Genomic DNA, 16,780 nt, shown 5'->3' with positions numbered 1-16,780 from the left:
AGATAAATGGTCACAAAAAAAGAGCTAAATTCAAGAGAAAAAATTACAGACGAAAAAAAAACAAAAAGTGGGAAGAAAAGTGCTAAGATTTGGACAGTTATATAGGAAGAAGAAGGAAATTTATTATATACATTTAAGAGCACCCACCAGAAACAGACTCAGGGGCGGCTTTAGAGGTAGTGCCGTTGTGCCATGGCACTACCAGAATACAGAAGGAAAAGGAGAATTCATATTTTCCGCTCAAAACCTGAGAGAAACAAGTTACGCTTATACAAACTCTACCATCAATATGATCTTTGCAGCGAAACACGTTGTAACCAGTGTTTGGAGAATGGATCTGTGCCAGGCACTACATCCCATAAGAAATATAATGGGATGCGCGCGCAATCTTCATGTTCGCTCGTCCTTTTCAGCATCTAAAGCATGATCCAAAATGTGCCAGGCACAAATTGCCGCTGGCTTTTGAAATGCTTGTAAAACTGTATACATCCCCATTTACTACGCCAATCCCTTACTACCTCGCGCTCTGTCTGTCCTTCCGCTTTGTCGGAACAAGTTTCTTAGAGCGAAGACTGCAACAATAAGATAATAAAATCTCTCCCGGTTTCTTGAAAACTTGGCTTGAGAAAGTTTTCACTTTATTATTTCTACCAACAGTACCAATTCTAGTGTGAACGTGTTAAGTCGTGAGGTTGTCATCGTAATAGTGGTCGTGTTATCGTGTGAAAAAATGAATTCGGTTGGCGCTTTATTGAAATCTCCGTTTTCAACATTAACATATGAAAACAAACTTCGTGTCGAAGAATTAGGCAGACCTACACCGCACTCAAATATTCATCAAAAGCAGCAAAGTGCTAAAGTTAACAGATCTCGCAAATTAAACCCAGATAATTATTTAAAAAACAACTGGTTGTGTGGATGTGATGTGAAAAATGCGTTTTTCTGCTTCCCGTGTGTTCTGTTCGGAGGTGAACTTAGCTGGTCAGAAGTGGGTGTGACAGATTTAGTACATCCTATGGGGTAAAATAAAAACACATCATAAGTCAAAGGTTAATATGAATAACGTCTTCAGTTTGTCTATGCTAGGTAAAGTGAACATTGAAAATCAATTAAATTCACACTACAGACTCGCGATTGCAAAACACAATGAGCAAGTTGATAAAAACAGATGTGTTAAATTTAATAATAAATTGCATACGATTTTGTGGGGCACTAGATTTAGCACTAAGAGGGCACGATGAATCTGAGGAGTTTTGTTTGCAAAATAGACAACTTCAATAAAAAAAAATGATGGATTTATTTTCAAGTCAAAAGAATCGGTGAATGGGTTTTATCTATCGCGCATATTAAACCTCGTCAACAAAAGTGCTCAAGTGCTCCAGTTGTATAAATTTTGGTGAGTGATTATTATTATTATTATTATTATTATTATTATTATTATTATTATTATTATTATTATTATTATTATTATTAGAGACGAGAATTTCATGCACTATAAAATCCCAAAATATGCATGCATTCATGCACTATCAAACAATGAAATATGCATGATCAAGCGAAAAATACATTAAAAAAGCACTTTTATTTTTGTTTCAAATGTCTTATTTCACTTCACTTTTTTTGCACAGTTAAAAACCTAACATTTTTAAATTGGTTTCTGTGAGGTTCCTGCACTTGTCAGTCAATATGTTTTTGTAGGCAGAGAATGACCTCTCTGTATTGCAAGAAGTTACGGGTTTAAACTTGAATGAACATATTTGTGACAGTGTCAGGTCAAATTTTTCTTTCAAGTTTTCGCCACAAATAACCTTTTTCACTGAACAAAAGAATCCGCAGTCCGGGTTAGCATTTATGACCCTGTCCAATTTGTTTTCGCCACTACATCCACTTTCCCACGGGCATAACTGAGGGATCTATGAAATTCTTTGAAGATTCTTTCTTTTGTTGCATTCTTACAGTATGTGAAACAGATGCGATATGCTGGTCGACTTGAAATTTTTTAGTACATTTCATCTGAAATTATAATAGACCTTACGGTTACCTAGATACGATTTAAAAACGGACATCGTAATTTAATAATTATTTTAAACAAGTTTTGTAATTTTTTTTACAAAGAACAATTGTCATGTAAAATATTCAGAAACAGAACAGCATTGCTTTACTCTTTACTCCAACAGTCGCAAAATACGGCATCCTCATCTGACCTAATAAAATCTTTTCCTTTACAGTAATCCACTGTGCAAAGAGTACACTTTTGGAATCTTTAAATTGGAAACATATTAGAACCACATTAACACGCGCAAACAGAATAAACAAGCAAATTAACAACTTACGACATTCACACACTGCAAAGAGAGTTTAACGGTGATTCCAATTTTAGAAGAATCTAAATTGCTACTAGTACTAGAAAAGGAAGAGAATTTACAACCTCCCTGAAAGAGGATGCTTTTGACCTAAATTATTTGTCGGCAATTTCCTTTAACCCTCTATATTTCCTCTGTACTTACTATTCTCAAAATATCCAACGTAATAAATTCATTTATGACACGCAGTGTATAGAGGGTCGTCGGTAAAGTGTTGTAAAAGTGGACTTCCGTCCAGGGAAAGTTCCTCTAACACCTTATTGTGAAAAACTTAACATTTTATTTAATTTTTCTGTTATTTATTTTTTTCTTTTTATTCTTCAATCCCAATTCCTGAAGCTAAAATATGGGATATAAAATCGAGAAACTGAGGTGTCCACACAAAACCATTAAAACATGCATTTAAACTGAATGTAATGTATATTATATGCATTATTAAGCTAAAAATTACCTAAATATGCATTATGCATGTTTTTATCTCTAAAAAGTCGAAAACATGCAAATATGCACGGGAAAAGTAACTTACACATATTTGGAACCGGAAAGTAATGAAATGGATAAGTACTAAGTTTGAGCTATGTCCTATGTTCCTATAAAAACATGCATTTGCATGGAATTCTCGGCTCTAATTATTATTATTATTATTATTATTATTATTATTATTATTATTATTATTATTATTATTATTGCTTATTTCTTGTCTTTGGTTTAGACCATAGGCGGATCCAGGGAGGAAATAGTAGGAAAAAGAGTTACCCCTTAGCGTATCCTGGATCTGCCACTGACTTTGGCACTAGGCATTAAATATGTATGAGCCGCCATTGGTGTCAAATTAAATTTAATAAGAGAAGAAGAGTAAGTTAAATATTTTCAAGAAAGGCTAAGTGAACTGTAATGTATCGCGAAATATTCGTTGTATTATTTCGTTGTTTCACAGGTATGACCGAACCCTTGACCAAGGTCCAGAATTTTTAGGATCATGAGTACGAAAGTTTACCCATTAGAATTCGTAACGTTATCTCTGACATTTATATAATATTATTACAATGTTACAAACGAAAGCTGATGAAGGTATGTTTCTTCTACCTGCACCCAATTCCAGGTTCATTGTGTTCGGAATTCTTTACCATTCCGAAGTGACAGATTTATGTCAATGAATAACTAATAAATAGTTACCCTCATCTAAAGATTAAGGACATTAAAACTGAGATAAAACCTAATGCTGTAATTTTATCCTTCTAGGGATATGCACGTACAGTTACCCTTAAAAGGAATGAGACGACTCTTGGTCGTCGGAAGTTAAGTTCTACAGCGCGGTTCACTCGATATCGACGTAACGAGACGTAACATGACAAATACAGCAAGAATTGTTACGAGGACTACAACAAGGACAAGGACCAAAATAAGGATCACGAAGAAGACAGCCATTTAAGGCCACGATTTCACAACATAGCTCGGGTCACAAAATATCATTGCTTCTCTGTACCGAATGGCAAATGCCTGCTATGGGATCTACATTCTAGACTGCTGCTGTCACTGTCTTGTCTCGGTAGCTCATATAGTAGCGTGTCGGTTCCGCTGCTTAACCGAAACGTCTTGTGTTCGATCCTAGGTAAAACTTTTTTTTTATTCAGGTGTAATTATTTTTTTCAGAGTTCCTGGACTGTCTAATTTTGTCAAAAATATGAATAATTTGTGCCCAACTTCTGGCTCCTACAAGTGGGCTGAACCTCGTCAAAAAAATAAATCTTACTTGGAAGTTAAGAGTATTCTTCCTCAAACAAAAATCATAAGAAACAAAAAGAGACCTGTTAACTTAAAATCTTGTCCACATGCCATCAGCTTCTATTACAGTTCTAAGTCGGTCCGGCATGGTTGTTACGAGATTGTGGAATAAATTCTAATCTCCGGCGAGATCTTCCCAGGTTTCAACAACTTGATCCCACAATTCGTCTCGATTTCGAGGGCGTCGGTGAGCATAGGTGGCTATCCTTCTCTTTTTCAATTCCGCCCATAAATTTTCGATGACATTCAAATCAGGTGACTTCGGAGGCTAATTAATGATTTCGATCTCGGGTCTCCTTTGAAACCATCTTTGAATGCTTGCGGCATAGTGCACGGGATGGTTAACCTGTTGGAACAGCAATGTTCCTTCGGGAAAACGTTCTAGGGGCGGAAGGAAGGAATATATTTTCCAGAATGTGCTCGTAAGTTCCCGCATTAAACCGGCCATCGATGCGTTCTATAACGCCAGGTCCATCGTAAGACATCCACCCACAACACGATATGCTAAAGCGCCCCGATCTTTCACGTCGGTGCACATAGCGCTGATCATGTCGGAGACCATCCTCACGATACACACGGACAGGACTTTCGTAATCACTCGAGATGGTTGTTTCGTCGGAGAAAATTACATTTCTCCAATCGAAATCCACCCGATTGGTAGCGAAGGCAAGACGGTAGACAGCTTGTGCTTCCCCCAATATTTCCATTTGCGCAGCCCTCCGGCTCCTAATACCGCGGTTCCTCAACCTGCTGATCACAGTCTGTGAAGAACCGGGAAAGTTAGATGCTGCTCTTATTTTGTTAGCAGTCCGAAAGGGGTCCTGTCGGACTGTCTCGAATAAGAGAGCATCCTCTTCCAATGAAGAAATCCGGGGACGCCCAGCAATAGGGCGATTTTCGACCTCTCCTGAATTTTGGTAACGATGAACCCACCTCTCGGCTGTACTTCCAGGAACACCGACCAAACGGCCAGCAGATCTAGTCCCATATCCAGCCTCAACTAGAGCTATAACTCGCTGTTTCATGTCACGTTCGGTTCGCCATTAAGATGAGAAATGAGGGATGACGATAATACTTTAGTGTAGACAATGACTATTTAACGTGAAATAGAATTATTGAAATAAGGGCATCTAAACTAATCAAATTAAATCTAATTACATTAAGTAAACAAGCCCCAAGTTATGACACCATATTGCTACAGCTAAATTGTAGGTTATTAATATAAGCATTGAATAGGTCCGTGCTTATGCGTTGGACTACAAAACCAAATATCGAAAGTTCGAATCTTGCCGAGGAATGTAACTTCTTGCTTTTTATAATGTAAATCAGACTTCTAACTACAATCATTCATCTTTCTTAATATTTATTAATATTTATAGCCAACATTGAATTTGTAAAGAAAAGACTTTGGAAATCTCATATGGAATTTGTGATCTGTAGTGACATAAATATAGATTATCTCTCGAAACTTTTCCGTAAAAGTAAATTAAATTCAATCCTTGAAACTGATAACCTTAGTCGTAGAGTCATTTTCCCACCAGCATACAAGCTGAAGTAGCACAGCCATTGATAAAAGTTTTGTACACTGAATTAGACTGAGTTTCTGTTTGACAGAATCTATAATCAATGGCTTGTATGAACATGATAAACAAGTCCTGTTTCCAATGTTACTGAACAATATCAAAATATTAATTTAAAAACTAAAAAAGGGTCGTAAATGCTGTATCTAGTGATTATTTACATTTATGTCTACAAAATGAATCTTGGAAAAACGTATATGTTACTGGTACTACTGATATTAAGAGTAAATGTATTGTATTTTTCACTTAATTTCAGAATCACCTCAGTGATGTTCTCCACTCAATGTTGTGAGAAAATTCAAAAGTAAAAACAAGTAGATAATGCAGGGACTTAGAAATCTCATGTATTAAAAACAAGAATCTATACGTAATGAGCTGCAAAGTAACTATCCTTATATTCTTAAATGCTACAAGATGTACAGTGTAATTTATCAAAATTTATGAAAGAGGGAAATAGAACACATTTGAATAGAAAAGCACAAAATCCAGATAATGCGATTAAAGCTATTAGGAATATTATTAAAGTTAAACTTGTAGATATCCTAAGAAAGAAAATATTTTTTCATTAAAAAATCAGTGATTATAAAGTAGGGGATCCCAACTCTATTGCAAATTCTTTTAACGTCTTATAGTATATAGTACAGAAATATTATTGACAACTTAAACATTCAAGATTTTGCAAAAGATACCGCAATTAGTTACTACAGATGCGTTTAATAATTAGTATTATTATATGTAATTAATCAATAACTGCAACAGTACTTTTTCATTCAATCATAACATGAATGAAATTGAATGCACATTAAATTAAACACTATTGCAAACACGTAGATAAAATAGTTAAAATCAACTGAAGGGGTGAGAATGAAATAATACAAAGCCACACTTTTAACAAAAAATGTTTTGTGCGAGTGCATTTATTACACATATGGGAAAGCTACTAATAAAATATTGTAATAATTACTCAACAAATGACATAGCCTAAGGACTCTAAATCTTTGTAAAAGTTTGTCTGTGTGGCTTAGGAATATTTTTTAATTTCATTTTAATTGTTAGTTTTTAATAGTATATATATATATATATATATATATATATATATATATATATATATATATGCATTTACATCGTCTGAGTGTGTGTGTGTATAAATGCATTCATTAGATTAACGTTTATAATATTATAACTTGTAATTTTGTAATATCTGTGATCATTAACACTTAATCTGAGGACTTTGTAAAACTCTATTTCAACGTTATTTAGACAAAAAAAATTGTTTGTATAGACTAAGAATCGAACTCGCTCTCTTCTACACAACACGCAGAGATCTTATCGTCTGAGCTATTGCAACGACACGAAAGCTTTCCTTTCTGTGCGGTGTGTCGATCTAGTCATGAAGGTCCATTGTCGATTTAACTACACGATTTACGTATATATTTATCTTTTATTTACATAATATTATCATATTTTTTGCAGTTTTTGAAGTGAATTCTGGAATGATGCTAGTAACAAACCAAATAGCTTGAATCTAAGTAACTCAATATTCGTTATCTTGTGTATCAGTGCTCTGGTCTCCGATCATGTGCAGTGTTTTACATCTGAGACTCAGGAATATTCAATTGTCTCATTCTTTTTCAGGGAAACTGTACATAAGAATTATAGAAACATATACTTAGTGGTCAGTAATAATAATAATAAATATAATAATAATAATAATAATATTAATACATTATTCAGCGTGGCAAATAATGTTTCTGTATACTGCTAATTGAACCTTTGAGCAAAGTAAATATATTACATTTTGTCCGACAGAAGAACGAAAAAGGTCTCTTTCTCATTCTTTACGAAATACGTCTCCCTGCTTGTTTATTTATTAAATTTATTTATTTATTTAAAACTAAATATACAGAATAAAGACTATAATTACAAACAAACAAGAAAAATAGAAATAAAATAATACAAACAATATAAAACAGGAGATACAATAGTATTAACAAAATTTGAGACCGAATGAGCAGCGCTCGTGTTCGGTCGCAGTTCAGATATAATATTAATAGACCTATAAGAGAATATAAAATAAAATAAAATAGGAAATAAATTAAAATTACAGTTACAGAAATTATATAATACAATATTAATATAAAAGAAATATAGAAAATAAAAAATAATAATAATAATAATAAATAAGTAAAATAAAATAGGAACTAAAATTTAAATTACAGTGGCAATGGAATTATATAATATAATATTAACACTAGAGAAGAATAATATCGCAAGTGAAAAGTAGGACTATATATATATATATATATATATATATATATATATATATATACATATATATATATATACTTTTCAAAATTATAGAATACAAATATAATATAGGTTGATTAATTCATACTCATAGGCAATAAATTTATTTAATCAAATTGAAGATATTAACACGTTTCTAATTTTCTTGTTATATGTTAGTGGGTTACATGTTAGAAGTTCTGGGTGTAATTTAGTTAAAGCATTGTACAACCGAGGGCCAAAATTAATGCTATGCTTTAGACCAGCAGATGTGAGACATTTAGGTTCTACTAATGTTAAATGAACATTTCGTCTTGTGTCATAATTATGTGTCTGTAATACAAACTTATTACGATTTTAATGATAAAATTTTAACAGCGTATACTTATAAATTTGTTCAATATTAAATACATTAAATTCAGAATAAATTAATTTATTTGGATAATCGAAACGTTTCTTCAAACAAATTTTAATTATTCGTTTTTGTAGTAAATTTAACGGACTAAGATTAATTTTTGTACTTCCACCCCAAACAATTATACCATATTGAATGATAGACTGAATAATGGCCAAATAAACATTTCGTAGATCTCTAATGGGTAAGTAGCATCGAAGATTAACGAATTTATAAATTGTTTTACGAAGCCTCTTACAAAGATAAGTAATGTGATGAGGCCATTTTAAATTCTGATCAATAATAATACCCAGATATTTGACATACGTGGCTTCTTTCAATGGTGGACATTTACAACTTTTGGGATCTAAACAATTTTCACTGTGTATTATTAGTCTATATTCATCGCTAAATTTTAAAATTTGAACACTGGCAGCTGTTAACGAAAAAGGAACTAAAGTTGATTTAGATATATTTAAAGAAAGGAAGTTGGAATTAAGCCATTTTTTAACAATATTAGCACCTATATTATCATTTCTATATGCTTCTTGCCAAGAAAAACCACTGAAAATAACTACTGTATCATCCGCATATGAATATATAGATCCATTAAATTTTTCTAAATTTATATTTAGCTTGTAGAGACAGAGTTTGTAGAGCGACATGATACCGTCACTGCTTGCCTTCAGTACGTGAATGAAACGCACAGCAATGTACAGGAACTCCTCGTACCCGTTTGAATGACTATGATTACACGATGTAATCACGACACCCGCTTTGGTCACCCTGATTTACATGGAAATATAAATATTAGTGTTCTTAGTTCAATCATTATGCAGTTATTTATACGTAGTTTGTAGTGATATTACGTTATGTACAATAAGGTACAAGAGGACTGAAGGCCTCCCTAACAGTTTGCTTCAAATCTTCAATTGTAACGTTTGCACTAGAAATAGTACCCCTTTATAGCGGGTGCATTTGAACAAAATTAATAACTTCTCTCCTACCTAACAGATTTTTATGAAACTTTATACAGAAGTTACAGGTGGAATATTTTATTATTTTTTTTTTTTGTCTACAAGTCTGATTATGTTTCATAAGAGGAACTGCTCCTTTATAATGGTGCATTGAGACTAAATTAATAACTTCTCCCCTATATAATATATTTTTATGAAACATTGTACAAAAATTAGGCCTACAGGTAGCATACAAAAGTAATCAGAATTTATATATAAAAAGATATGCTACCTGTAACTCCTGTACAAAGTTTAATACAAATCTGTTATGTAGGAGAGAAGTTAATTTTGCGTAAATGCACTCCCTGCAAAGGGGCACTTCCTGTTATTGAACCGTAAATATAGTATGTACACAAAAAAATATTCTACCTGTAACTTCCGTACAATGTTTCATAAAAATCTGTTAGATACGAGAGAAATTATTTTAATCTAAAACCACCCCATATAAAGAGGTAGTTCCTCGTACATAAATGTAGTCAGAATCGCAATACATATGTACTATTTATAAGATCTGTACAAAGTTTCATAACATTTCATTGTAATGCAGAGAAGTTATTAATTTTGTCCAGCTAGATTTGCGTTATTACACACTGTGTGAAGTTTCAGTCATTTATTCAGTTACGACATCTATAATGTTAGAGTCGTTGCCCAGGGTGCACCATAGGAGACTGGTCTACGCTACACATGCGATTAGGTGAGATGATTATGGAGATTTTTTTGGATGCTACAGGGGAACGGGAGTTCCCGGAGAAAACTCCCCTGTTACCTGGACCACGGGATTGCCCAACACAAGTTAATACTCGAAGGTACACCGTTACATACAGAGTGGAAGTGAAATAAGCCTGCAGCTTTTCAGAGCTAATAGATCGTGTTGTATGTAACAAAAACGTGTAATACCATATTGGTGGAAAGTTCATAGTTTTCTCAGAAAACAGTTTTTTTTCCCAAATGTTTAACACCCTCTTACTCGATAATTATCGCGAGTAGGATCGTAATTTTTGTGCATATCGATAGAAAATCTCAGAAGTATTTCAATAGCGTGGACAATTTTCGTGTAAATTTAATTTAAAAACTACTAATTTCAAGCCACTAAACGATACTAGCCGATTGCAACATCGTAGCGTGAGAGGGAGGTTCGCGTGCAGCAGTCTTGCGATGGTGACTAATAATTTCGAGCGAGAGCTCTTTTATACCCGCTGCGCGCGCGCGGAGCTCTTTTACCTGTAAACATTGCCAAAGGATGTACATATCTTAGAACACAGCGCATCATGACGGAACGGAAGCGCTTAAAGCTTGTAAGGAAGAGTGGAAGATACAATATTTATGCTTCGAACATGGTGATGAAGTCCAGTGTTTGTTGTGTAAAAAAAAAAAAATATCATTTGCAAAAAAAAGAAAAAAAAAAAAAGCAACATAAAACGGCATTATGAAACGCAACATGAAAAAAATATATATAGGCATTATTCAGGAGAAGAGAGAAATAAACTGATTTCGGAATTGACATCGAAGGTAAGTTTAACTTACATTTGGGTCAGTAGATTGTATCTAGATTCCTTTTATTTCTTTATTTTAAATGTATTTGTTGCTTGTTTCTGGATATTTACTTTTATTACACTACGTGTTTAATTTAGAAATAATATTTTATCTTCGATTGCACTTTAACTTATATTATTACTAAGCTCAAAAAGCTAATTCACTTTTAGTCCAATAACTATTTTCAGGATTTTTATCAAATATGAACTAAACATTTTGAAAACTTTGATGCAAGGAGATTTTTTAGTAACGTCAATATGAAATATACTTGAAAATATAATTTCAAAACTATTAGATCTAATTGCACCAAATTTTGTGCAGATGATATTATTATTATAGATCTGTTTATGTAGTTTAAATTTCACAAATTTTGGCCGAAAATTGTGGAAATTTTAAAAATCATACATATCCTCTTAAATGATTGACCCCAAAAATTACGATGGCTCTCAATATCTTAATTTAATCAATTTGTTTTTTCGTGTTACGTGCATCTCACAAATCACTCTAAGAAATCTCATTGCATAATCACGACTGGAGAGTAAGGACTACATTTTCACAATCAATATACTCTATTTCAATCAATATTGTCATTATTATTTTTTCAACGAATACTCAAAAATACTTAGAGATCACACACGTCGAGCAGGTAGACCCTATTAGTTTCTCCTAACCAATGAAGTGAAGTATTTACATAATAATTAATTTCTTTTAACAAGAAAATGGTTTACAAACAATTAACTTTTCCTATTTGTCTTTTTGTTCTTAAACCCCTTTCCTTTGCGATTTGTTTATATATGTACATGTATATTAAATAATTGAATAATTAGCCCCATTATATAGCCAGAAAATTAGTAACGCAAGTTATTGTAATAATTGCTGTTTTTATTCGCTGCATGTGCATATACTGTACATCCCTGTTGTCTACGTTACGACGATAAGTAGTGGATACGCTATGCGCTCGTGATCAAGGTCGAGCTCTTCTACCATGATTGGGAGCTAATATCGGCTCATCCCTGGCGTACAGAGTTGTTCTCTTACATCTGCATTGCGAGAACAAAGAAGACTGTGTTACCGGCGATGTTGCCAGACTGCTTAAACTTCCAACTACATTTCCTAATTAACCGTGCATTCAATCACGAAACGTAATATAGGTTTTCTATTTCTTTAAGCGTACCCTATCGTTCCTTCCAATCTGCAGGATTATTTCACTTCTACCCTGTATAACCTATAACTTATTACTAAACTACATTGACGCCTTACGAATATGTGCAATTTATTATTCCTTAATACAAATGTCAAATAAACAAATGTTCCATTGTACCTTTGGTGCTCCCTCCAAACTCCAGCGCATTACCCAGTATGGGTAGGGTTGGAGGTCCTGGGATTTTCTTTGCTTTCTCTTGCATAGGGCGCACTTTCTTCACATAAAGATTGACGGCAAGTAATACGCATAGTATCACAGTAATAAATATCAGCAACAGTAGCATCTTGGTTGCGAGATATCTGAAATAGAAAAAACACAATAGGGAACATAAGTCTGTGCATGGAAAATAAGCATATAATTTTATGAAAATATGTGCACTATTAATATAGAATGTAGAGATGAATAAAGTTGTCAAAAATTGAAGAAAAAATTTTTCCGAAGTCCTCTGTTTGTTGTACCTGAATAAGATCTTATCTGGTTGAGGTTTTTTCCGGGGTTTTCCCTCAACCCAATATGAGCAAATGCTGGGTAACTTTCGGTGCTGGACCCCGGACTCATTTCACCGGCATTATCACCTTCATTTCATTCAGACGCTAAATAACCTAGATGTTGATACAGCGTCGTAAAATAACCCAATAAAATATAATAATAAGATCTTTGCCATGTCAGAGGGTTATTTCATATACTTTCGTATAACGACGCTGAACAGCCCTAACAGACTTTAACTAATCCCCATTTCAGTTTGGTTGATAGGCCTTCCCCTCTTCTCACACACTTCACCATAAGTGAAGGGGAAGATTCTACTGTCCATCTTACTAACGTTCGACTAATTGACTTTGAACATAGTGAAAATTCTATTATTGAAAATGTTTACCGGTAATCTATATTTCGAAAATTTATACTAAGCGTTTATATTTCACTTTATTGCTGTTTATGTCAACTGGCACATAAAAAAGCTACTGACAGCAGAAGAGAAATGTTTTCTTCACCGCTAGTTGCTATTCTACAGCATACACAATGGGACAATCTGCACTGTGTCACTCCCTCCGACTTCATAATACAAACTAACTTCCCTTAATTTAATTAATTATTAGTTGAAAATATTGTAACAACGACACTAAAATATACTGAAACATATAATTGTCCAACATCAGTGTCACTGTATTTTAAATCCACTTATATAGGCCTACTTTATTTAATATTTTATTTTCTTGTGTGTACAACTTTGGGAGGTGCAGGTATAAGAGGTAACAGCTACCGGTCTGTTACTGACGGACTCAGGGCAAGTAGAAGGGGAAAGAAATGCCCTCGCATCCTCTCAACTTGTATGAAATGTAGGCATATGTAACCTTGTCCTTCGGTCTTTGAGGAATATCTCGAGACTGATACGATACCTGCTCTGGCCTTTTCCAGGCAACCGGTTGAGAGGGTGTAAGTTGGCAATAGGATTGACGGAAGAAAAAATCCACTTGCTTCAGTCCAAGTCTTGAGGTTGTCAGTGTCGACCTGTGTCGGTCACAATATTGCGAGTTTTGTTTTAGTGCGATATTTTACTTCAACGTTATTTATATGTTATTTGTTTGAGTATTTATTTTGTTTTACTGTGTCGTGTTAATTTGTATTTTTATAACAGTAACCACGGGTAGTGCAAGTGGAGAACAGTGGCGGTTCTCTGTTGTGAACAAATTCTATTATATTGTAGAAATGCATCAGGACAGAGAAGTATTTACGTTAGTTCCATATTTAATAATATTTGCTTTAATATTAATTCTTTTTCAAATCGGTGTTGGAAAGAAGGGAAATCCACTGCAGTCAGACGCAAGATAAATTGTGATTCATGTGCACAGTTCTTTAAAGACGAATCTGATGCACTTAAAAATGGAGCGCCTACTGCAGCGTTGTCAGACAGAGATTAAACGGAGCGGAGCGCTCCACTATTACTCGTTACGTGTTCCGGTGTTTCCACAGACATAAGCGAGTTCACGCTCCGACTTGCCCTCTCTAGCTCCACAACCGGTTTTGGAGCTTACAACTCTGACACTACTGTATCAGTCACAGATGTCATCGGACGAACTGCTACCGCGACTGGAGTATCTCGCGCAAGTGTTTATAGAATGTTAAATGAAAAGATAAATGCTGACAGTACAGGAGCCAAAATTCGAACTCCGGGTAAGAAAAGGCCCAAAAGTACACCGAAGAAGACGAACATAGACTCATTCACTGCATCTGCCATTAAGAGGACCATTTACTCCCTATACAAAACAATTTCGTTCCCAGTTTGCTTGATATACACAAAGCTTTGAAGGAGGCTGTTAGTTGAGGGCAGCATATGGGTAGTGACACAAATATTAAACAATATGAATTTCCGTTATGCTAAAAACATTGTAGGAAGAAAATTTTTAATGGAAAAACCCGACATTGTAGCAAAAAGATTTCATTATTTACAAAAAATGCAAGTACTGAGAGCAAGTGATCGACCAATCGTTTATCTTGATGCAACTTGGTTGGATGTGAACCATACCACAGGAAAGGTATGGTGACACGACAGACGGTGAAATTGACGTGTCTATGATTGTCCCCCTGGGTAAAGGGCAGAGATTTATTATAGTACACGCTGGGTCTTCTGAAGGGTTTGTTCCGAACGGCCTTCTTTATTTTCGTTCTAAATCCACAAAGGACTATCACGAAGAGATGGATGGTATTGTTTTCAGGGATTGGTTTGTAAACAAACTCCTTCCAAATATTCCTCAAAATAGTGTAATTGTTATGGACAATGCACCTTATCATTCGGTGGAACTAAATAAGGCCCCAAAATCATCAAGTTTAAAAAGCGAAATGGAAACCTGGTTACGCGAAAAGAACATTGAATACGATCCGAGATCCACCAAAGTAGTACTGGGTGTTCATTTCAAAGTGCGTCATGACGTCACTGTTGTGGGTCAACGATTTGAAGCGAGTTTCAGCTTTTATGTCAGAGAAGTTGCCTATTATTCAAGGCGTTCAATCTGAACTTGAGAACGTGTACGATATAACTTGAACGTCGTAGCAACAGATGACGGTCTGTACGGTCTGTGTGTGTTACCATAACCTCTTTCGAACTGTGTTTTGCGCGGGCAAGTCGTACGCAGGGTATTTGTTATCATCGGTTGCGTACCGCAACATTCCACAACACAAATCAAATCCTCCGTGTCCATGTTGACCGTCCAAGTTAATGTCAACAAATACGTAAGTATTCGTCTTAACCCTCTCGCCATATCCCGACAGTAAGAAAAAAACTCACCTCAGTACGTGTTTCCAAACAGTTCACATTCCTGCCACTACCGGCGTTACCGTACGTATGGTTACGTACTCTTCAGAATGAACGCCGTACTTGCTAAGCAACTTCTCTGGCACATAGGTAATACGCCTTTGCGGAAGTGTAGGAAGATTGAATTCTCTAGGCTCATCGGCTAGCTAGGCTACATGACGGCATACGGCGAGCCATGACACTCTTTGAACTGAACACGGAGTATTATATGACATTATCAAGACTAAGAAAGACAGATTTAGAAAATACGAAATTGACACTATTGCAGAGTTAGCAGGGCATACCATACTACGTCTTCCTCCTTATCATTGCAACTTCACTGCAATTGAATTAATTTGGGCCCAAGTAAAGAACGATGTAGCCAAACATAATGTAACTTTCAGACCCAATGATGTAACACTTCTCTTTCAAACAGAATTATCAAAAGTGACACCAGAAAACTGGAGAAAAGCGTGTGAAAGTGTAGAAAAGAAGAAAAAGTTTTATTGGGAGAAAGATGGTTTAATTGAAGAAGTCATCGATCGGTTTGTAATCAACTTAGGAGAGACAGATAGCGAGGACGAAGGATGTGAACACTGTACAAAGGAGCAGGCCGCCACTGACACTTCCATGGACATGATGGAAGGGATAGCACCAATGAATTTGTGCAAAGAACCAAATGACTTGACTAAGAATAGTGGCGCGTGGTGATGTACGATGTAAGACTACTCCCGCATCAAGGACATAGCCTTTGCTGTAAACGTTTAGCTTAAAATGTTACTGTTACTACTCTTAATGAAATGTTTAAGCCTATATTATACCAATCTTTGATGTAAAATTTTAACTGAAAATATTACTGTATCAGAGGCACTACTCTTAAAATATTTAAGCCTATTTTACAATCATCTTTGATGTAAATTTTTAACTTGAAATGTTACTGTTTCATAGGTAATGCAATGTTTAAGCCCATATTACGATAATCTTTGTTGTAAAATTTTAACTTAAAACACCTGTACAACTGTAACACATATATTGCCCTGAATGAAAAGTTTCAATCTATATTACAATAACCTTTGCTGTAAAATTTAACTTCATAAGCATTGCTAAACTTAAGTATACTGCACTTGTTTAGGAAGAAGGAACTTGTTTTAGAGTGACCCTATTGTGCGCGTTATTCGTGTTTGTGGTCTACTGAAGGACACGTGATGTAAAGCACATCATATAACAGTGTTAGGCCTATTTTTACAGTTCTATATTCCAAATAAAACGCTAATTTATCGTATGAAAATGTATACTTTAATTTCTTTTGAAATGAGAGAACTATTGCATATGG

The 16,780-nt window shown here is 34.6% G+C and overlaps 1 protein-coding gene across 3 annotated transcripts in view; it reads right to left on the bottom strand.

The window, feature by feature from the left end:
• The window catches only part of LOC138715329 (cytochrome P450 4C1-like), a 150,168-nt gene that overhangs the window by 94,913 nt on the left and 38,475 nt on the right, over positions 1-16,780 (bottom strand). For all 3 annotated transcript variants that reach the window (XM_069848122.1, XM_069848120.1, XM_069848121.1), the window contains one exon: positions 12,279-12,460. In XM_069848122.1, the coding sequence (XP_069704223.1) occupies positions 12,279-12,444 (166 nt within the window). In that variant the 5' untranslated portion in view covers positions 12,445-12,460. The remainder of the gene's footprint in view (positions 1-12,278; positions 12,461-16,780) is intronic.

Source organism: Periplaneta americana, chromosome 15 (assembly GCF_040183065.1).
Source record: "Periplaneta americana isolate PAMFEO1 chromosome 15, P.americana_PAMFEO1_priV1, whole genome shotgun sequence".
Taxonomy (NCBI): Eukaryota; Metazoa; Arthropoda; class Insecta; order Blattodea; family Blattidae; genus Periplaneta; species Periplaneta americana.
The sequence above is the reverse complement of the archived record's forward strand: the minus strand, read 5'-3'. Positions and strand labels throughout refer to the sequence as shown.